This window comes from Coturnix japonica, chromosome 11 (assembly GCF_054131305.1).
Source record: "Coturnix japonica strain WE chromosome 11, WE-NBRP24, whole genome shotgun sequence".
In the NCBI taxonomy this organism is placed as follows: domain Eukaryota; kingdom Metazoa; phylum Chordata; class Aves; order Galliformes; family Phasianidae; genus Coturnix; species Coturnix japonica.
The window spans coordinates 4,289,179-4,308,859 of record NC_140673.1 but is presented as its reverse complement, the minus strand read 5'-3'; the positions used below and the strand labels follow the sequence as shown (position 1 = coordinate 4,308,859).

The 19,681-nt window shown below is 53.8% G+C and overlaps 3 protein-coding genes across 10 annotated transcripts; 2 read left to right on the top strand and 1 right to left on the bottom strand.

The window, feature by feature from the left end:
• Positions 1 to 14: 14 nt before the first annotated feature.
• MYOC (myocilin) lies at positions 15 to 2,964 on the bottom strand. Of its 2 annotated transcripts, XM_015869653.3 has the most exons (3): positions 2,013 to 2,964; positions 1,455 to 1,574; positions 15 to 1,320 (listed from the first exon to the last, which is right to left on the bottom strand). In XM_015869653.3, exons 1-3 carry the CDS (start codon positions 2,713 to 2,715, stop codon positions 536 to 538), a joined length of 1,608 nt encoding a protein of 535 aa, XP_015725139.2. In that variant the 5' UTR covers positions 2,716 to 2,964; the 3' UTR covers positions 15 to 535. The 2 variants fall into 2 exon arrangements, with proteins under 2 accessions (XP_015725139.2, XP_085367051.1); XM_085510925.1 differs by lacking the exon at positions 1,455 to 1,574 and having other exon boundaries at positions 2,013 to 2,828.
• Positions 2,965 to 3,042: 78 nt separating this feature from the next.
• VAMP4 (vesicle associated membrane protein 4) lies at positions 3,043 to 13,649 on the top strand. Its single transcript, XM_015869654.3, has 7 exons — positions 3,043 to 3,230; positions 3,472 to 3,518; positions 3,693 to 3,743; positions 10,177 to 10,277; positions 11,048 to 11,127; positions 11,763 to 11,814; positions 12,803 to 13,649. The coding sequence occupies exons 1-7, from the start codon at positions 3,165 to 3,167 to the stop codon at positions 12,829 to 12,831; spliced, it is 426 nt and encodes a 141-aa protein (XP_015725140.2). The 5' UTR covers positions 3,043 to 3,164; the 3' UTR covers positions 12,832 to 13,649.
• A 2,677-nt stretch (positions 13,650 to 16,326) lies between these two features.
• Positions 16,327 to 19,566, top strand: ITPA (inosine triphosphatase). 7 transcript variants are annotated; one of them, XR_014932551.1, is made up of 9 exons: positions 16,327 to 16,405; positions 16,486 to 16,543; positions 16,622 to 16,686; positions 16,908 to 16,981; positions 17,585 to 17,616; positions 17,850 to 17,937; positions 18,259 to 18,374; positions 18,967 to 19,043; positions 19,339 to 19,566. XR_014932551.1 is itself a non-coding variant. In XM_015869671.2 (8 exons), the coding sequence occupies exons 1-8, from the start codon at positions 16,343 to 16,345 to the stop codon at positions 19,457 to 19,459; spliced, it is 606 nt and encodes a 201-aa protein (XP_015725157.2). In that variant the 5' UTR covers positions 16,327 to 16,342; the 3' UTR covers positions 19,460 to 19,566. The 7 variants fall into 7 exon arrangements, 2 of the variants coding, with proteins under 2 accessions (XP_015725157.2, XP_085367052.1); XR_014932549.1 differs by having other exon boundaries at positions 16,622 to 16,833; XR_014932552.1 differs by lacking the exon at positions 16,622 to 16,686.
• Positions 19,567 to 19,681: the final 115 nt, after the last annotated feature.

Below are 19,681 nucleotides of genomic sequence, written 5' to 3'. Positions count from 1 at the left end.
CCAAACTCACTCCCTGAACCTTGTAATAATATGTTTATTAAGCAAATCTCCAGTGTTTCAGCGGTTGAAACTCAGATGTTTGTTCTGATTTAATACTGCAGCATTTATTGGGGTGTCTCCCCCCCAAGCTGAGGGGTTAGCGAGACTCCTACAGCCTTTCTACAATAAATAGTGATAACTGCGGGCTCTGGAAGCAGCATGGGAGAGCTGCTGGAAAGGCAAAGTGAGAGAAGGTCAGATGGGATAGGAGCAGTGCAGGGCCAGCATGGCTGAAGGTGCCCCCTCACCAGTCCCAGCAGGAAGGCAATGGGCATTGGGCAAGCAACCTGCCCATCTGAACCCTGCCGCTCCCATCTCTGCGCTATGAGGATGCTGGAGCAGGGCTGGGAACCACCAGCACCCACTCAGACCCTCAAGGGCCAGACAGGGACACATCCACCGGCACAGCTCAGCCCTGGAGAAGCGCTTTGTTTTGAGGAGCACAACGGGATTTCATTGCAGGATCATCAGCAGGAGGCCGGGCGCCGGGCAGCGCTCAGGCATGGACGAGGCGCACAGGGTAGGCCACCATGTTGTAGCTGTCCCAGGCGAAGAGCCGCCGCTCTGCCGGGTTGTAGTCCACCATGCTGAGGTACTGGAAGCGGTTCTCAAAGGGGATGCTGAGGCTGCGGCTGGTGCCGGTGGCCGTGTCGTAGGCAAAGTTGATGGTGGCGTTGGGCGCGGAGTAGCTGCTGACGGTGTACAGGGTCCCGCAGATGATGAAGGAGTTGGCCACCGACTGCTTGCGGATGTTGGTCTCCCAGGTGCGCCGGATCTCCAGCGTCTCGGGGTCCAGCTTGGAGAGGACGATGGCGCCCTTGGCCTTCTCGGTGCTGTACACCACCCACAGCCCCGTCTCATCCACCGCCAGGTCGATGTCGGTGTAGCCGCCCCACGAGTAGGGGAACTGCCCGTGGTACCCGGCGCCCGGCAGCTCCCGCTCTGCAGAGATGGCCTCAGCCCGCAGGTCGTAGCGGGCCAAGGCGCGGGAGCGGCGCGGCTGGAAGAAGAGCCCGCCCCGGTACACGACGGCGCCGGTGCTCTCCAGGGGCCGCGGCAGGACGTGCACCTTGGCGGGGTACCCCCGGGCCAGCTGCTCGGCCGCCTCGTACTGGAACAGCTGCCGCACCTCCGTGCCCACCGTGTCCACGCGCCACGTGGTCTCCCGCGTGAAGGGGGCCACGGGCTCGGGGTCCTTCATCCACACACCGTATTTACCGGCGATGGTGTCGGCCCGGCCCAGCACCACCGGTTCCCCCACCCACGCCAGCTCTCCGCAGCCTGTGGGGACAGCGGGAAGGACGCGTCAGTGCCGGGGCTGTGGTCACGCAGGGCCCCGGGGCTCCCCCGGCCCCACTTCTCCTCGATTCCCCACGCCGCCACCCCAATGCCCCCAGCCCATCCCGGGGCTGTACCCGAGTCCTCGGCTCGCGGGCGGCCGAGCGCCGTCTCCTCCATCAGCCGGGACGCCGGGAGCTCCGTCCTCTCCGACTGCAGCTCCTGGTAGCTGAGGGGCTCCGGCTCCCACCTGGGGGCTATGGGGGGGGAGGGGGGCAGGCAGCCGGGTGAGCCCCAACACCGAGCCCACCCCCCCCCCAAATGCTGAACCTCTATCTTGGGAGCCTGGTGACATCGGTGACCCAGGGCTGGGGGACACTGCTGACCCCGCTGTTCACTTCCCACGAGTTTAATTCCCCGTGGGCAGAGCCCCGTGGCTCCCCACATTAGTGTGCTCCATCCCACGCCGATGTGGCTGGCAAACAGCCCGGGTATGGAGATGGGGAGAGGGCTTGAGGGTCCCCATGCTGGGTCCTCGCAGTGGGTAGGCGCTATTCTAAGGGGCAAAGGCAGGTGGCCCAGGTGGGGGCACAGAATGCAGGGTGTAGGGGAGGACAGAGGGACCCGATAGCGCGGGGAGGATGTAGGACTCGGGGCGCAGAGGATGCCCGCAGATTCCCACCCCCAGCACTGACCTTTGCTGGCGGAGCGCAGGGTGTCGCGGCCGGGCACCCCCCCCGTTCCGGAGGGACATTGCGCGGCCCTGAGCCGGGCGATCTCCCGGGCGCTGCTCTCCAGCCGCCGGCCCAGCTCCTCTTTCTCCCTCTCCAACCTGCCCTTCTCCTCCTCCAGCCGCTCCTTGGCCCGCTGCAGCTCTTCGCACCCCCCCGGGGCCGCTCGCTGGGGGCCCCGCGACCACACTCCGCTCACATCAGCGCCCCTCGGCCCCGAGCCCCCCATTCCCCCCACACCTCCCGCTCCCTCCAGGCGGCTCAGACGGGCGGTGAGCGCGGCCAGCTCGTCTCTCAGCTGCGCTACGGCACCGGCCTCGGGGCAGCTGGCCTCGCCGGGACTGGCCACCGTGAAGCTGTAGGTGCATCGCCCGCTGCCGTCGTTCTCTCTCCGCAGCAGAGCGGCGGGGTCCCCGCGGGCGCTGGGGGCGATGCCCCCCGCCAGCAGCAGCAGCGACAGCCAAGCGCCCGGCATGGTCCCTATGGGCACCCCGCTCTGCCGCCCGCCTTTATAGGGCCGCGGGAACCTTCCAGACCGCCCGGCCCCCCCGTGCCGCCCGCTGGCAAAGCTCCGGCACCGCGGGGTGGCCCAGGCCAAACTATTCGCGGCCGCGGGCCAGGGCTGCGGCGGGAGGAGATGGACGGGACGGGCAGGAGGGGACCCCATGGGAACACGGGTGTCGTAACGGGGGACTCAGCGCCGCGACAGCCCGCAGCGCAGGGGGGGCTGCCCGCGGTGCTGCCCCAGAGCTGCCTTCCATCAGCTCGGGGCTGTACAGCTGCCAGGTACGGGGGTCCCATAGCACTTATTGGGGGGGGTGGATAAAGCAGGTGGAGCAGCGCCGGGACGTGGAAATTCCCCGCCGCAGACACCGGCTGCTCGTGGGCATCGCAGCCCCCGTCGGGCCGCCCGCCCATATACAGACCCCGCCCATACACAGACCCCGCCCATATACAGACCGCGGTGGATCGGGTGGATCGCTCGGCGCTCGTTGGATCGCAGAGCGGCTCGATGGCTCTGCCCGGTTCCGGTGCTGGAGGCCATTTGCCGGCCCGGCCCGCTGCCCGCTGAGGGGCCGTGTCCGTCCTCCCGGTTCCGGTTCCCCCGCAGGGATCATGCCGCCCAAGTTCAAGCGGCACCTGAACGATGACGAGGTGACGGGCTCGGTGAAGAGCGAGCGGGTGAGTGCGGCCGGGCCGGGCCCGCTGTGCTGCAGCTCGGCCTGAGGGGCGGCAGGGCCGGCAAACACCGCTGGGTGCTGTGACAGCACACACAGCTCACAGGGTACAGCAGCACAGCTCCCGTACCTGGGAGGCAGCGCTGATGGTCTCCCATGAGGGCTCAGCACCGCCCTGTGCTCTGAAGGTGCTGGTGGTGTCATGTGAAGAGGCTGACACTGATGGTGTTTTGCTTTGTTCACAGAGGAACCTTTTGGAGGAGGATTCAGATGAAGAGGAGGACTTCTTCTTGTGAGTTTCTGAGCAGACACGGGGTGTGTGATGTTTGAACCGCCTGGAGCTCTAAGGCTGGGAATGCTGATACCAAGAGCTGCTCCCTGCCCTATTGTGTATCTTTAGGTCTTTGATTTAAACACATGTTTTCATTGCATCTGCTATTGTAATTCCTGTCCTTTTCTGCTGCAGGAGGGGACCTTCCGGACCGAGGTTTGGACCCAGAAATGACAAGATCAGGCAGTAAGTTCATGTTCCTCTGCATCGCTCACATAATATTTTATGCTGATGTTACAGGCTCCTGCTGCTCTGTTAGCAGACTGTTTTTCTGTAGTTCTGATCAGTGGCTCGTGCTTTGTTTCATCTGATTGTAATTTCACAGCCCGTAAAGGAAAATCAAATTTGTTTCACGTTATCAAGGAGCTGTGCTTTAATAGCAGAAGAGGGGTAGAACTTTATCACAGTGTCATGGTGGAGTTTCCAAAGCCTGTGGTATATTTCAGTGATAATGAGGTAGAGGTGACCTGGAGATGAGCAGTGACTCAGTGGGGTCGAAGCAGCTGGAGAAACAGGAGCCCTGTACAGCTGGAGCAGGATCATTGGCTGTAACAGGGCGAGAAGAAGGAAGGAAGGGACACTGAGTCCTCCAAGTGAGTCATTTCCTGGGTGATGCTTATTCTAGGCTCTGATTAGCCCTGCTCCTTCCAATTAGAGAAGTGATGGTGACACTTAATGGGAAGGACGGGGTGCTCAGAGACCTCTGTGTTAAGTTGTGCTGTTGTATTTGCTGGCATCCACGAGGCAGAACAGAAGTCAGAGACCAATGACTGGACGTTAATCAGGCCGTATTGTTTTGTGTGCAGCCTTGGGGTTACTCTTCATTAGGAATGTTTTCTTCATGCCTTGAATCAGCCAGTGCATCTCTGAGATGAGTCATTGGGAGCTAGTGTCAAAGAGGCTCTTCTAGGTGAGACTTAATTAGGGACAATTCTGACTTTTCCAAGTCCATGGTGAAGTGATTTAATAATGGTATTTTAGGAGTTTGTGGAGTTGAATTGAAATTCCTAACCAAAGGAGGCAAAAGGATCTTTTCAGTCCAGAAAGCGAAGTTATTTAGGTCTAAGCAGGTTGGTTTGGCAGGGTTTGTTAGCGCAAACATGTGAGTAGGGGTTGTTGTGTTGTTGTTGTTTTCTTTATGTGGAAATGGGCAGCTAATAAAATCCATCTTGGCTCCTTCCGTTCATATTCTCTGCCCATAAAGTTCATTCATGGTCACTGGAGAGCAGCGTGACTGAGAGGCTGGTGGTGTGTTTGGGATCTTCTTTGGAATTTCTACACACTATTTAGTTTTCTGACCCTCTTTATTTAGTTTCTGACCTTCCTTGACTTTCTTTGGTCTTCTCTGAGCTGGACTTCAGTAAGGCTTTTGTCATCGTCCCCCATAACAGCCTCATAAACAGGTTGTTGTTGCTGTGGGATGGATGGGTGGACTGTGGGGCTGGGCCAGTTGACCTCCACAGCTCAGCCATTCTCTGGCTTAGTGACTCAGTGACAGCTGTAGGCAGTGCTGAGCTGTGTGCCTGCTCACTGCGTTATCTTGAGAGGCAAAGTGCATTTGAGTTATGCAGGAGGGTGGATTGGCTGCTGTGTCCTGTGTTTTCAGTGGGCCTGTGCTCTCTCTCGGGCATCAAGATGCTGCTGGTAGAGAAGTTCAGGTTGTGGCAGGAAGGCAATGTGGATACAGCCTTCGTTGTGTGGTGCTGTACTGGTCTGAAGTCAGTGAGGATGACAGTTGTAAGTGGTGTCAGCTCTGTAAAGGTTATGGGAGTTAATGCTGGCCTCTCTATCCTCCTCTGCTGGAGGGAAATTGCAGAGGGTCTTCCCTCTGCATAGCAGAGAGGGGCAGGAGCTCTTCCCTTCCCATGTGTTGGTGAGACAGAAGGGCCATGGGAGCTTGCAGGGAGCTGAAGGAGAGCACTGCAGCTGTGAAGGGGAAGAAAAAAGAAAGAATTCACCAAGGAGCTGTTGGGTTTATAGCTGGACACCAGTCATACCATGACATATACAGGGGCGCAAGGCTGCTTGTCTGGTGAAACAGGAGCAATTTGAGTGTTGGGAGAGCTGAGGCTTAGCTGGGCAAAGCCAGAGAGACTGGAGTAGTGTGTTGCTGGAGGGAACAAAGTGTGAAGATGTGTGTAAAATGAAACTGGTAAAATGGGCAAAGGAAAAAGTAACGGGCTCACGGGAGCAATGGTGGAGAACATGGTGAATGTAATGGGCGAGACTGGAAACTACCTATCTGTCCTTGGCAATGAAGGGATGTGGGTCAGTGTGGAGGGTCTGGCAGCAGAGACCCTTGAACCTGACTTGGCTGCAGAAGGAGATGTTGGGGAGCACTGCAAATCTTGTAGGGGAGGAGTGCTCATAGGGTTCACTGGGAGCTGGGTGCTGGTCCCTGTGGTTTTCCCATTGTGCTGACAGGAATGACCAGCATCTTTGGCTCTGGGACTGCACCCCATAGGCTCTGTCTGGCTACAAGCCCAGTGTCACCTCCTGAAGAGGGAAGAATATGGGGATTGGCCCGATGGCAGCAGCTGGCAGGAGCTGCCCAGGGCCTGGCTGTTGTCACAGGTGGATGGATGTGTGATAGGCCCCATCCATAATGCAGACTTTCAATGAAGGTAACACCTAAGACCTTGTTGTCATGCCTCCTTTCAAGGCTTCAGAGAGGCATCAACCACTTTGTTCCTTGCAGCTGTGCTGAAGGAGCAGCTTGGAAGCAGCCATTTGTGGCGCAGTTCTGTGCTGACACCCCGTGCTGAGCACAGCTGAGATCTGTGGGCAGCTGTGCCTTGCTGAGCACAGCCTCCTGCCTCGGCCCTGCCTGCACTGCTTGCTCCTGTTGCCTTTTCCTGGGGTTACAGCCACAACAGGGGGGTGTTCGGGTATAATTTGCACCACAGTACGCAACACTATTAATACCACCACATCGCCTGGGGTGGAAAATAGAAGTGTGTCATGCTGGCTGTAAACAGCCAACTTAGAGACAACAAGTGGCCTTGAACAGCCCATCCTGTGGTGTGTGCATGGCCTGTTTACCATGTCTGAAGAATGCAGCACTGTTGTTCAATCACCATGACTGGCCTACAGAGTTGTTCAGTAGCTGACTTGATGTGTCCACAAAGGAAAGACTTCTGCTGCCCACTTTGGCCCAGGCCAAGCACAAGTAGAATGTGAGCCCAGCTGAGCACTGGTGGATCTCTTCCTGCTGCTCCAACAGCATGCACTTGTTATCCTTGTTAAAGGCGTATTTGCAGTCATTGGCCAGAGATCCTTGATGCTGTTGTCTTGCTCTCTCTCCTGGCAGATGTTTAGTCTGCTTTATTTCTATTGGAAATCTAGCAGGAATTAGATACATGAAATGTGTCAAAAGCCAACAGCTCCTGAACAGGAAATACACTTTATATTAGACTATTCGTTCTTTCTTGCCAAATAAAACAAGAAAATATTTTCCAATTGATGTGAGTTGAGTTCTGAACCTCAGGCGTATCAGACTAATGTGAACTGATGTGTAGGTCGTGCATCTTTCAGCCCCTTCGTGGAGAGGCTTCTCTTGTTGTGGTGATGGGTGGGAGAGGGGTGAAAAGCAGGAACGGGCTGCTGGTGGTTGAGGCACCTGGTGGGACTCAAAGTTTCATTCCCTGCTGTAGCATCAGATATCTGACAGTATCAGGGTGCTCAAACATGTCTGCTTTCCATGGAGAAAAACTATATACATCAATGAAAGTTTAGGCTTTGATTTCTGTCTCTCTGTTCCCCATCTGTGAGATGTCGTATTTCTGTTAGCAGCGTAGCTGGGCTGTGGCACACAGTGAAGCACGCAGTGAAGGCACACAGCAGTTTCCCAGCAGCTCGGGTCAGAAGTGGTGTGATGCTGAGATGTAGCTTGGCATAGGGGTCTGAGCCCCATCAACTTCTTTGAGGTGCTGGTGCACAGCAGGGTGGTTTAGCTCACAGCCCTGCCCTGCAGAGCACAGGTGGCACCATGCTGCACGTTCCTGTGTGCATCGTACCCCGGTGTGCTCCTGCCTGCTGCTTGTAGCAGGACAGCTTGCCTACAAATCTGCTGTGGGAGGAAATCCCTTTATTTTGAATCCAGTAAGTGTTTTCAGAAATATTTACATACTGAAAATGTAGTCTTCTGCCCGTGAAACTATGTTTAAGTCCTCAGAGTTCTTGCCAAGTTGGCTTGCTTGGGGTAGCAGATGTTTCTTCTTCCCTCTCTCACCCCAGGCTCTGTCAGGGTTGCTTACAGCTCTAACCTGGGGCTTCCCCTCGTGCCAAAGGGAAGAAGTTCCCTTCCAGAACGTGCTTCCTGTCTTGTCACCTGCTGCCCCAGAACAGGCTGCAGCGTTGTGCATCCCTGTGTGGGCTGGACACTGTGACATGAGCTTTGTGCCCACGTGCTCAGTGCCACCTGTGCATAGTGCTGGCTCTGCTGCCTGCCTTTCACAATGGGTGCTTAGGATGGGCTCAGGACAGGGATCTGCTGGGGATTTTCTGTGCCTTTTCCTTCCAGGTGGGAAACTCCAAAAGGGAGGCAAGAGCTGCTGCTGTGTGCCATAGGAAAGGAACCTGCCTTCCCCATTAGGTGGATGCAGGGACAGACGCTGTGATACTGCATGGGGAAGGCAGGTTTCTTTCCTGTGGTGTCCTGACTACAGCAAGGTTCTTAGGTGTGCTTTGAAATCCAGCACGTGCTCTATTGTGGGCTGATGCGTCAGAATTTGGCTTCACCAGGTTCCCTGCCTGTTCCAACTGCAGAAGCTGCAGTGCAGAGGTGCAGCGAAGCCTGACCTGCAATGCTAAGGCACGAAGCCCCTTTATAGTGCTGTTTGCAGCTCTGTGGAGCTTGTCGTGGAGAAAAGAACACCTTTTCTTTTAGTGATTTTCCTTGCCTGTTTTTGGAAGGATAAGCAAATGTATGCTTTCCCATTGAAGCTTCTATGGTGTGTTGTAGCTGCTCCTTGTGCATCTCAGCGCAAACATCTCCTTGGTGAGAGGCACATAGCTGCCAGGGAGACAAGAGAATTAGGTCAGTGTGAACCAGAACTCAATGTCTTTCAATTAGAGACACAGCAGCTTCTGTTTAGATTGAGCGTTGGCTGAGGCTCAGGAGCGGGGCCCTGCTCCTTGTTCTACAGGGCCCCAGCCTCGGTCATGCTGCTCTGGATCTCCTCTGGCTGCATTTCTCCAGGCCATGGTGCACATTATGCTGTTCTTTTCTTCCCAGGTGCTCTGAGACTAGACATCATGCAATTGCTCTATGAGTGTTGGCATTGAGTCTGGTGCTGCTGAATAAAACAACAAAATAAATAATAATTACAAATCCACCCTGCTTTGGCAAATAATGCCTTAAAATTTTCATATCTGAAAGATAGTGGTGAGGAGGAAATGGTTTCCAGTGGCTCAAAGAAGGAGGATATGGGTGCAAATGCTGAAGTGGTGGTGTCCCCAAAGGGCAGACCTGCCAGTGGTGCGTACTTGCTAAACACTCAGTGCATTTTTAATATATTTCAGTACTTTAAAATCACTGTAACTCAAAGAGTGGAGTGTGAGGCTTCGTGCAGAGCGAGTGATCCGGAGCTATTCCTGTTTTGTTGCCTTGTGTGTGGGGTTGCCTCCAAGACGCTGCTGTTCCCTCTTACTCTGTGGGATCGGTATGTCTCCAACGTACCCTGCTGTCTCCCCAGGGCCCTGAGAAATCTCTTATTTCTATCTCCAGGAAAATACAAGTCTATCAGCTCCAAAATACAAACCGGACTGTAGCAGTATTTTTCCACCGGGAGAATTTTTCTCTCTCACCAATGTGGCTTTTTTATGGAGTGAATAAATGCATTTATAATAACCCTGCGGGTATGATTTAGGCTACTGCTCACTGAAAGGACTACCCGCGAGTTGTGTAACTGTGAGGAGATGGTTGTAATGAGTTGGTTCAGTTCACGGCAGCCATTTCTTTTCTATCCTCTTGCTGCCCCTGGCAGAGTGGGTTTCATTTAGCAGCTCTGCTTCTGGCCTTTGATTTTGCTCCAGGTTATTTAGCGAAGGTGCAGTGCTGAGTTGTGTGAAGTCTGCAGAGACCAGGTGTGATTATTTTCTGTGTTTTTCCCCTCTTTGATGTGAACTGCTCTACAGCAGAGACACCCGCCCACAGCAATCAGTGCCGTTTCTCACTGCATTTGTGCATGACAGGTTTCCACCAGTCCAACTGCAAAGCATTTGGATGTTCCAGCGCTGCACTGAAGCTGTTCAGTTTAAATTCACAGACAGATGAGTACTTGTGAAGGTGGCTTCTGCACACATCGTGTGTTTGGATTGCCGTGCCTGCCCTTGATGGGAAGGTACCCCACTTGTGCTGTCTTTCTAGGACTCTGTTACAGCCTCCTGCATTCCTCTGCACTGTCTGGGGTTGCCAGACACCCACCCCACACAATGCCATGCCTCTGAATTTTCTCAGCATCCCATCAGCTTCCCTGCAGTGTTGTCCCCTTGGATTTTTGCCAGAGCTTCCCATACCCCATCACGTGCAACTCAGAGCGAGGGCTGGTGCTGCACAGCACAGCTGGTGGGACGTGCTTCCTGATGCTCTTGCTGGTTTTGCTTTTCTCTGCTCTAGTGTCCAGAACCAGGTGGATGAAGTCATTGATGTTATGCAGGAGAACATCACAAAGGTGATTGAAAGAGGCGAGCGGCTGGATGACCTGCAGGATAAATCAGGTGTGGTGTTAAATGCTCTGCTGTATCTATGCTTTTCCCTGCACCTCTTCCCCACTGCTGGGCCAGGCTGCTTGGTTTCAGCTCAGAAAGTGTCCAGTGACAGATGTACGCTTTGTATTTCTTTACTGCCTGGGAATAGTTTCCCAGCCTTGGGCTGCAGAACTAATTTTATGCCTCCATTTTCTTCTTTCCACCTTCTGCTGCTGCCCTTCACAGCCCCAGCCCACACTACTGATGTCTGTTGGTCATCCACTGGTACCTCACCCTGGTGTGGTTGGTTGCTCAGCAGCCTTTGTGTAAGGCTCTAACTGCCCCTTGGGAGTCAGTTCCTCCTCTCTCATTGCCGCTGCACGTTGGTCTCCTTTTGCAGTGACGTGAAATCAGCCTTGGAAAAGATCTAGGCATGGAAATGTCCGGGCTTTAGTTTGGAAGCATTTGGATGCTGTGACCTAGTTGTTCCTTCAAGCTAATGTAGGTTTGTCTGTCTCATGTCAGCCATGAGCATTTCAGCCATCTGCTGCTTGCTGCCTTGCAAAATGAATTCCTGCCCTCAGAGGGCAGCCAGGACAAAGGGGGCTCAGTGGGACAGTGGGTCTGTGTGCCCCCTAGCAAGGGGTGTCCTGTTGGCATCCCCTGTGGCTGTGCTGCATCACTCTGCAGTTGGTCTTCTCCCTAACTGCCAAGTTTGTTGCTTGAAACTAAGTGGGGTTTGTGGGGTGAGTGATAGGCTGTGTGCACTACTGAATTGCCTCTATTTTTTCCTTCAACAGAGAGTTTATCAGACAATGCAACAGCATTTAGCAACAGAGCCAAACAGCTTCGAAGGCAGATGTGGTGGCGAGGCTGCAAGGTGAGCAAGAACTGGAATGTTTTCCTTCACTCAAGTCCTTAGCCCCTGAGCCAAGCAGCAGGGTCAGTTTGTGTGCCAGGAGCACCGCAAGGGAGCAGTTTAAGCTAGAAGGAGTCCCTGTCCTGTTGGTTTGTTGTAATAGTGTTAGCAGTGCAGGCTTGAGTGGCTTGGAGGCACACATGGAGGTGGTGCAGCTGGTATAGGAGCCATCTGGAGTTATCTCTCATGCTTGCTCTCTGGGGAACTTGGGTTCAGTTAGCCAGGCTGGATGCTGGCCCTGTGAGACGAGTAAGGATGTGAGATGTGGTGTCCCTGGCAAGATTTGAAGCCATCCTCCCTCCTGAGCTGTCTGCTCATGCTTTGAATTGGCTCCTTCTCCCTATCTCTTCTGATGGAGACAGGTCTGCCCAGGCCAAGGCATCCCTTCTCCTCTGCAGTGTCAGGAAAGCATCATACGGGGGCTTTCTGCTGAGTGTGTGTACAGCAATCTCCAGATGTATTTCTCAGCAGAAATTCTGGCTGCTTGAAAGTGGGTACTGGTGGAAAAAGGAGTTTCAGCATTTTTCTAGCTAAAGAGATGTAGGAGGAGCTACACAGGGTGCCAAGTGTAACATGCATCTGTGCTCCTCTTGCAGATGAAGGCGATCATTGCACTGGTGGCTGTCGTCCTCCTGCTCGTGATCATCAGTGAGTAGCTCCAGGTCACCCCACCCGTTCTAGCACTGAAATGTTCGTTGCACTGTACACTGAGTGACACTGTTACTGTTCTCCCTGGGGGTAGAGCACCTGAGGGCACTCCCATTGGGCTTCACTCTGTTCAGCGGTTATTAGTTGTGTCTGTAGCCCACACCATGCTTCCCTTCTGCAAAGTGTAAGTGTACATGCAGTGGAGCAAGCTCAAGCCAAGTCCTATGGACTATTGCTGGTATTGCGTTGCCAACATTGTACTGATGGAGGGTTAGCACAGGTCAGTCCCCAGGCTGTCTGGCTGGTAAGAGTAGGTAGAAGGGCTTCAGACCAGTCTTCCAAACACCTCTCCATGTCTGTCAGCTGTTTTGCAATAGATCTACTTCCAGAAAATGCTCCTTCCCAAAGGAGCTGGGCTGCTTGGTTTTCTGCAAGTAGCTTTTCCCATGGAACGGGTAATAACCAAAGCATGTTTCTTCTGGAGATGGGGGATGGAGGGTGATTCAGCACTCTGCGTGCTGATTGACATGCTACATGGGTTCCGGCAGCCCTGCACAGTAGTGCAGCTTTTCTGTGCCAGTGGATCTGGAGGGTTTTCCTCCCATTGACTTGCTGGAGGCATCTCTGTAGCAGTTCTTGTGCTGCCCTTCAGCAACATTTTCGTGGCCTGTTGTCCTGCTGATGCACAGTGAGGAGCAGGAGAAGCAGAACTGGCAGCAATGTGGGAGCGCTGGAGAGAGAGAGAAAGTGACTGATGGAAAATCCCATCTGGTTTAATTTTGGGAAGCTGGAAGGAGATGAAGGTGGCAGGAAATGTTGTCTAGCATGTGTGCTGGCAGCTGCTTGCATTGGCTTGAGCTTGAAGACACACTTTCCCTTGTGGCTGCTTGGTGTTTGTCACCACAGAGATGAGGGGGTTCTCTCTGTCAGTGTCACCGTTGCACATGAAGGTGTCTGGCTGAAAGCCTGTTTGTGTTCTGTTTTCCAGTCCCCATAGTCCTGAAGTACCACACCTGATGGTGGCTCAGCTGGAGGCTTCGGTGGAGCTGGCTGTGGGATAAACAAACTGCTGTGTAACTTAAGTGAGATATCTGTATATAGCTTTGAAGTTGTTTTTCTCCAAGGAGCAAGGAGGCGGCGGCGGCAAGTGGCCAGTTCTAACAGAGCATTTTGAGAACTGACAACTGATCCCTTATTTCTTTTGTTGGTCAAGTACCTGCTCCGGCTGTCAGACTTTTATAAAGAAGATTCAGTTCCCAAACCGCCTGTTTTGTGGAATGCTGGGTCTCTGATTTGGAGCCATCTCCTTGCCATTGCAGTTTTCTGTATATATGATTGAGTTGTAAACATACTTAAGGTTTGAGCAGTTCCTTGCTTCCTGCTGTGGAAGGCAGAGGGGACTCATTATCATTTCATCGGGGCGAAGGAGGAGAAAACTATCTAGGGAAACACACCATTATGTTCCAGGAGACCGACCCTTCTGCGGAGAGCTGTAAGGGGATTGTTTTTCTCGTATTACAAAAGGAAAAAAAATACTAGTTGAGTTTTACAATCCATGGGAATGCACAAGCTCAGTGTTATCAGTATTGCTGCTTACAGGTGTGACTAAAGACATTCCAGTAAACCTATTTTTGACTGTACATTGTGAAGTTACTGCACTTTCCTTCTCTCAGCTACTGGGAATCCCCAGGAAAGGAGCTGTGTTGGTGTTCTCATAACTAGAGGGAAGAAGCATGTAAAAGCCAGCTGTTATCCCAGTGATACAAGACACAGCAGAAAGATGGCAACTGTCCTTATATCAGACCAGAATAAACCAAGCCCACTTTATACTCAGAGACCTTCACCTTGGTGCTGTCAGTGGTGGTGGCTGTGAATGGCAGCTTGTTTTGCTTCCTTGCAGCTGAGTGGGCTGAGGGCTGTCCAGGCCAGGTAACTTGGTGTGGGGTTGTAGTGCTGGACTAAATGGGAGTGGATGTCCTCCATCCACAGGTAGAACTGATGTGTTTTGGCAAAGCCATGAGTCCCCTTCTGGTTGACTGCAAGTTGGTATCAGGCACTGGTGGCATTTCTGTCTGCACTTTATTTTGGGGCCCTAGTTCCTTTTATGCACTGAGCCTAGGACTTAAGCTTGAAATCAGGCTCTCCTGTTTGTTCTCTCTCATGGTTCTTATGCTGTTTCTTTTCTGCTGATTAGAGGAACATTGTTCTGCTCAATCTGTGAAGGAATTTTACTGGGGCAGGAAGAGAAACAGTGCCCCAGAGAATTCCTCCTGCCACCCAGCCTGCTCTTGTGGACAAGCTCCCAGGACCTCGTGCACAGTTTCCACCTGAGTGGTGGTGCTGCTCCATGCAGAGAAGAGGATTAGAAGTGAGCACAGCAGGCTGGAGTGCTAGATGTGATTACAAGCTCTACTTGCTCTGCTTGTGTGTAAATAGAGCTTTTCCCCTTTGTGGGTCTTGTTCGCTCCAGGTGGGAATCAGAAAGCCAAGCTGGGTTTTTCCTCCTAACACATTTCCACGTTTTTTAGACCCTGAGGGCAAAATCATGCATTGAATGGAAGGGATAACAATCACCCGGCCTATGCTTTTGGCTGCTCTCCAGCTGCAAAAGATTGAGAGGGTGGATGAAGGGGGATTCTGTCTGTCTTCAGCAGGGCTGCAGGTCTCACTAGAGTATTGGGGGCCTTTTGTTGGCAGCTGGAAAGTGAGTCAGCAGCACTGTGAGCCCATGGAATGACTGCTTTGCCTGCTTTTCTGCTGCATGTGAGGGCAGGTTTTACTCCTGCTGCTGGGGGCCCTGCTGGCACCTCTGGCATTCTCTTCTGGATTTATCATGTGCCTGCTGCTGCTGCTACCCACAGAAGGAACGAAATGCCGCAAGAACTGTAACCTGTCAGAACTTCACACCCATACTGAGCTGGATCTTGGAAAATGGATACCGATTATGCTGGTTGCATGAAGGCGCCTTTGTGATCCTGCTGTATTAAATGATTGCTACTAGCTGCCAAACCTAGGAGCTGCTACTACATCCTTCTCTCTTGCCTGCTACTCTGAGCCAAGGAGCAGCTACAGCTTGGCTCCTGCCTGGTGCAGGTGTTGCTTTGGAGGGACAAGATGGATGTGAACTGCAAGAATGACAAAGCCACCTGTGGAGAGCTGTGTCCTTGTTGGATTTGGTGGATATCTGCCAGCAGTTTGTCCGTAGAGTTTCCAGTTTGCATTAAATGATCCCAGTAAGCACGAGTGTACCGCTCTGAGAACAGCTGTCCTTAGCCTGCTCACAGTAGTGTGCCCTGGTCTTTATGGTGCAGCCCTACCAGGGCCTGACTGCAGGGAGAGCTGCAGCGATAGGGGAGGGCTGTTATTCCTAGTGGAGCTGGGAAGAAGCTGCCTGCATGCTTTGGGCTTGGTTTTCAATTAGGAGATGTTATGAAGGAGATTTCACAACAAAAACAACTCCACCCAAGTGTAGTGTCTGTTGTATCCATTTCCTCTTTGCCCTGACCTCCTCATTAGCTGCTGTTTTCCACACGATCGGTTTTCATGGGGAGTGGTGTGCCTTGGCTGCTGCTTTACGTTCCTCCTGTGGAGCTGCTTCTCCTGGCCCTGCTCTTACACGAAGAGAGGGTTCTCCCCTGTGAAGCCCTTTGTAAAACAGAACTTCAGGGACAGCAGAGCGTGTGGAGGGGTGCTGGGTTCTGTGGTGGCATCCCAGAGTCCTGCGGCCTTCCAGTATTTGAAGGGAGCGTATAAACAAGAGGGGAAATGGCTGTTTGTGAGAGTGGGCAGTGATAGGACAGAGAGGAGTGATTTTAAACTGAGACGGGGGAGGTTTAGGTTGGATCTTAGGAGGAAGTTTTTCACACACAGAGGGTGGTGACGCACTGGCACAGGTTGCCCAAGGAGGCTGTGGATGCCCCATCCCTGCAGGCATTCAAGGCCAGGCTGGATGTGGCTCTGGGCTGGTGGTTGGTGACCCTGCACACAGCAGGGGGTTGGAGCTGGATGATCATTGTGGTCCTTTTCAACACAGGCCGTTCTGTGATAGCTGCAGGGCTCAGCTCCGCTCAGTGCTACAGTCAGCACAGAGCTCAGTCAGAGCGACCCTTCTGGGGAGGATTTACTTTGTTTTTGTCCATATTAAAGGAGCACGGCCCACAGGGGAGCATCCTTTGTCTGCCGCAGCTCCCCTGTTTGTATGAGGGCCCAGCTGCTCCGGCAGGTGCGTTCAGCACGATGCAGTCCGATCGCTCCCACGTCCCAGTGAGCGGTCACGGAGCGCACGGGCTTTGCCAGGGCTTGGAGTAAACAAACACTGCAGCGCGGCCCGGCCCCAGCGCCACCATGTCCGGCAAACAGCGCACGGACAGCCGGGCGTGTCCGCCACATGCTGCTCCTTCCCGCGCATGCGCACCCGCTAAGGCAGCGCGCCCCCTCGCGGCAGCTCGGCCGCTCCCATTGGCCGGCGGAACCGAGGGCGGCGGATCCGCGGCTGCTGGTTGGCTGCTGGGCGCAGGCGCGGGGCATCATGGCGGCGCCGGTGCGGAGGAGCGTGGTGTTCGTGACGGGCAACGCCAAGAAGCTGGAGGAGGTGCGGCTGCTGCCTCGGGGCCTGCGGGCACCGGTCCGACAGCGGGTCTGACGGCCGTGCTTCCCCATTGCCTCCCGCAGGTCACTCAGATCCTCGGGGACTCCTCTCCGTACACGCTGGTGGCGAAGAAGATTGACCGTAAGTTGGCGGGGGAGGGGGGACCCGGCCCGGCCCGGCCCGGCCGCCTCCTCAACGACCGCCCGTGTGTGTCCCCAGTGCCCGAGTACCAGGGGGAGCCGGACGAGATCTCCGTGCAGAAGTGCCGTGAGGCCGCCCGGCAGGTCAGCTGTGAGCTCTGCCCATCCTGCCCCGTGAGAGCAGCTCTGCCACTGCTCAGCCCCTGCTGGGAGGCACTGCGCTTGGCTGTGCACGGAGGGCTGGCATGGAACGGAGGGCTTATAGCTGCTGTTTTGTTCTTGTTGTGTTGGGTGCGTGAGACCAGGACTGAGATAAATTAGTCTGATAGTACCTTCCTTGAAGCTCGATATTGCTTTCACTGCAGATTCGGGGTCCTGTTATTGTAGAGGACACCTGCTTGTGCTTCAATGCCCTGGGGGGACTTCCAGGACCGTACATGTAAGTAGATGGAAACCTGCCTCACCTTTCTTGTTCCAGAGTGATTCATACAGCTTGGTAGGGTGTACTTCATGGGGAACACTCCATGCACTGGGAGCAGTAGTGTCAGGGAGGTGCTCTGTGTCCTCTGTTTCATTCTGCATCATGTGGGCAGGACATGAAGAGTGCAGTCATGCACAGTACAGGACAGGAGGGACAGATCTGAACTGTTGCCTCATGTTCCCCATCTTGGATGCAGCCAGCTTGGGAGCCCCGCACAGAGCACTGAGACACCAGGTGTGTCAGGAGAGCTCTTGCATGAGTATCCTCTAGATTCTCCCAAGAGCCTGTTTTAATCCTGCAGATGTTGATGCTTATGAGTGAGAGCTAGGTTATTTACACCGAACTTAAGATTAAATACCCCACCGTTGTTTTCCCTGTCTCCCATTTAGTTTAAGAGCTTGGTTTGTCTTTAATTGTAAATAGCCCAGAATGAGGTGATTTGACAGTATGTTTAAGAGGGATTCAGAGAGCTGTGAAAACAGGCAACAGTGCTTCGAGGATGGTTGTGTTTCTGAGTAACATTAGCAAAAATTTGTCTTTCCTCCTTTTTTCCCCCTTCAGAAAATGGTTCCTGGAAAAGCTCAAGCCAGAAGGTACTGCCTCGTGTAGCACTGTCTGTGTGTAATTCTGTTCTTTCCACTCTTGGGCTTCAGGGCTCAAATGTGCCATGGGAAATGAATTCCTGCCTGTGCTGGGTGCTGCTGTGTGTGCTCCCCCATCTGGCTGCCTGCTTTATTGCTGGTTCCTTTGTCTCCAGCCCTGTCCCTCTCTGCTCTCTCTTTGAGGCTGTTCTGCTCCCTTCCTCACTGGATGCTGTTTCCCCCAGGAGCTTTGGCATCATCCTTGCGTTGCTGGGTTCCCAGACTTCTGCCCTGGGCTGGTGGCAGGGCCTGTGGGAGTTGTCTGTCACAGAGGTAACCTGGACGACCTGTGATTTCTGGCTTCTGTACTGGCATCGTGAGCAGGAGTGTTACTGATTGACAAGGAGCTTTAGTCCTTCTCTGATGCAACACACTAATTTGTTTCTGCTCCCAAATTCATTTTGGAGCCCTGCAGCTCAGGGATAGGAGGGATCCGGCCAGAAGCATCTGTTCAGCTTAGCTTTGTTACTGCCTGTGGTTCTTCCTTACCCTCGTCCATGTGAATGCAGAGTACTCCCTGGATCCGTCTCTAGGTGGGTGTGTTGTGCTCTGCTGGAATCACACTGACACCAGCATCCTCTCTGTGTTGCTCAGGCCTGTACAAGCTGCTGGCTGGCTTTGAGGACAAATCTGCCTATGCTCTTTGCACCTTTGCGTTCAGTACTGGAAACCCAGAGGAGCCCGTGAAGCTGTTCAAAGGCCAGACGCATGTAGGTGGGGTTGTAATGTGCATTTTGTAATAGCATTGGCTCTGTTAAGAACAGTGTTAGCAGGGGAGGTCACTGACACTACCTTGTTTTGCAGTTGTCAGTTCTCTTAGTCTAGGAGGTGTGGAGGGTAGTGAAGGGGCTGCCAGCAAACAGCCCCCTGATGGAGCACTGCTGATTTTGGTCATGTTTTGGGGGAGTGCTGAGCAATGAGGGCAGCATTAAGTTGGATATATAACATAGTTGGATGTTAGGGGAAAGTTCTTTACTAGAAGGGTGGTTAGGTCCTGGAACAGGCTGCCCAGTGAGGTTGTGGATGCCCCGTCCTTGGAGGTGTTCAAGACCAGGTTGGACGGGGCCCTGGGCAACCTGATCTAGTAAAGGTGTATGTTTGGTGGCCCTGCTAGGCAGGGGGGTTGGAACTACATGATCCTTGAGGTCCCTTCCAACCCGGGTCATTCTGTGACTCTGTGATTCTGTGATTAAGGCTTTGGTGGGTGGCCACAACCTGGCTGAGTGCCACTTTGCAGACATGGCTGCAGCAGCACTGCTGAGGAACCACAATTGATGGGGCTCTTTGGCTTTTTCATGGTAGGGGGTGATTGTTGAGCCCAGAGGGCCTCGAGATTTCGGCTGGGATCCTTGCTTTCAGCCTGACGGCTACGACCAGACGTAAGTGGCTTTTTACCTACAGTCCTTCATGGGAATTTTAAGGAAAGGGAGGGGATGGGGGCTGTGTTTTTTCTGTATGGAGAGGAGCCGCATACAAGCAGTGCTGGCAAGGAGGAAACACTGTTCTGGCTCTGAAAGGGGTTACAAAGAAACCCGCCATCAGTATGTTGGTTTTGCCATCATGTATCACTGCCAGCACCCCCGCTGTGGTTGGGCAGCAGAGCACAAGGGAGGTTTGGGGACACGCTGTGGCAATGCAGATGCTGAGGACCGTTGTATTTTCTTCCCACTGCAGCTATGCGGAGCTGCCCAAGGCTGTGAAGAATTCCATCTCACACCGGTACCGCGCACTGAGCGAGCTCTCGGCCTTCTTCCTTCAGAGCAACCCCACAGAGCCCCCCTCCGTTCCCAGCTAACATCCCCTGCCTGCAGGCACTGGATGCTGTACTCTTCATACACAGCCCTGCGAGATCTCGGTTCGGTCGTGTGCTCATATTAAAGTTACTCCCAATGACGCCACGAATACTGCTTTTTTTTTTTTGCTTTTTCCCCCTATTTGCGTTGCTTCAGAGCTGTCTGCAGGTCCCAGGCACACGTTAATGGAGGCGCTGAGGTCGCTGTATGTTTGTGCCTTAAGC

Coding starts and splice junctions, on each gene's coding strand:
- MYOC (XM_015869653.3), bottom strand. CDS start 2,715: ATGGGGTCCCCTCCTGCCCGTCCCGTCCATCTCCTCCCGCCGCAGCCC. Junction 1,575..2,012: donor CCTGCGCTCCGCCAGCAAAG/GTCAGTGCTGGG, acceptor CCCCCCCCATAG/CCCCCAGGTGGGAGCCGGAG. Junction 1,321..1,454: donor CCCGCGAGCCGAGGACTCGG/GTACAGCCCCGG, acceptor CTGTCCCCACAG/GCTGCGGAGAGCTGGCGTGG.
- VAMP4 (XM_015869654.3), top strand. CDS start 3,165: ATGCCGCCCAAGTTCAAGCGGCACCTGAACGATGACGAGGTGACGGGC. Junction 3,519..3,692: donor GAAGAGGAGGACTTCTTCTT/GTGAGTTTCTGA, acceptor TTTCTGCTGCAG/GAGGGGACCTTCCGGACCGA. Junction 3,744..10,176: donor AGAAATGACAAGATCAGGCA/GTAAGTTCATGT, acceptor TCTCTGCTCTAG/TGTCCAGAACCAGGTGGATG.
- ITPA (XM_085510926.1), top strand. CDS start 16,343: ATGGCGGCGCCGGTGCGGAGGAGCGTGGTGTTCGTGACGGGCAACGCC. Junction 16,834..16,907: donor TTTTGTTCTTGTTGTGTTGG/GTGCGTGAGACC, acceptor CTTTCACTGCAG/ATTCGGGGTCCTGTTATTGT. Junction 19,044..19,338: donor CCTGACGGCTACGACCAGAC/GTAAGTGGCTTT, acceptor TTCCCACTGCAG/CTATGCGGAGCTGCCCAAGG.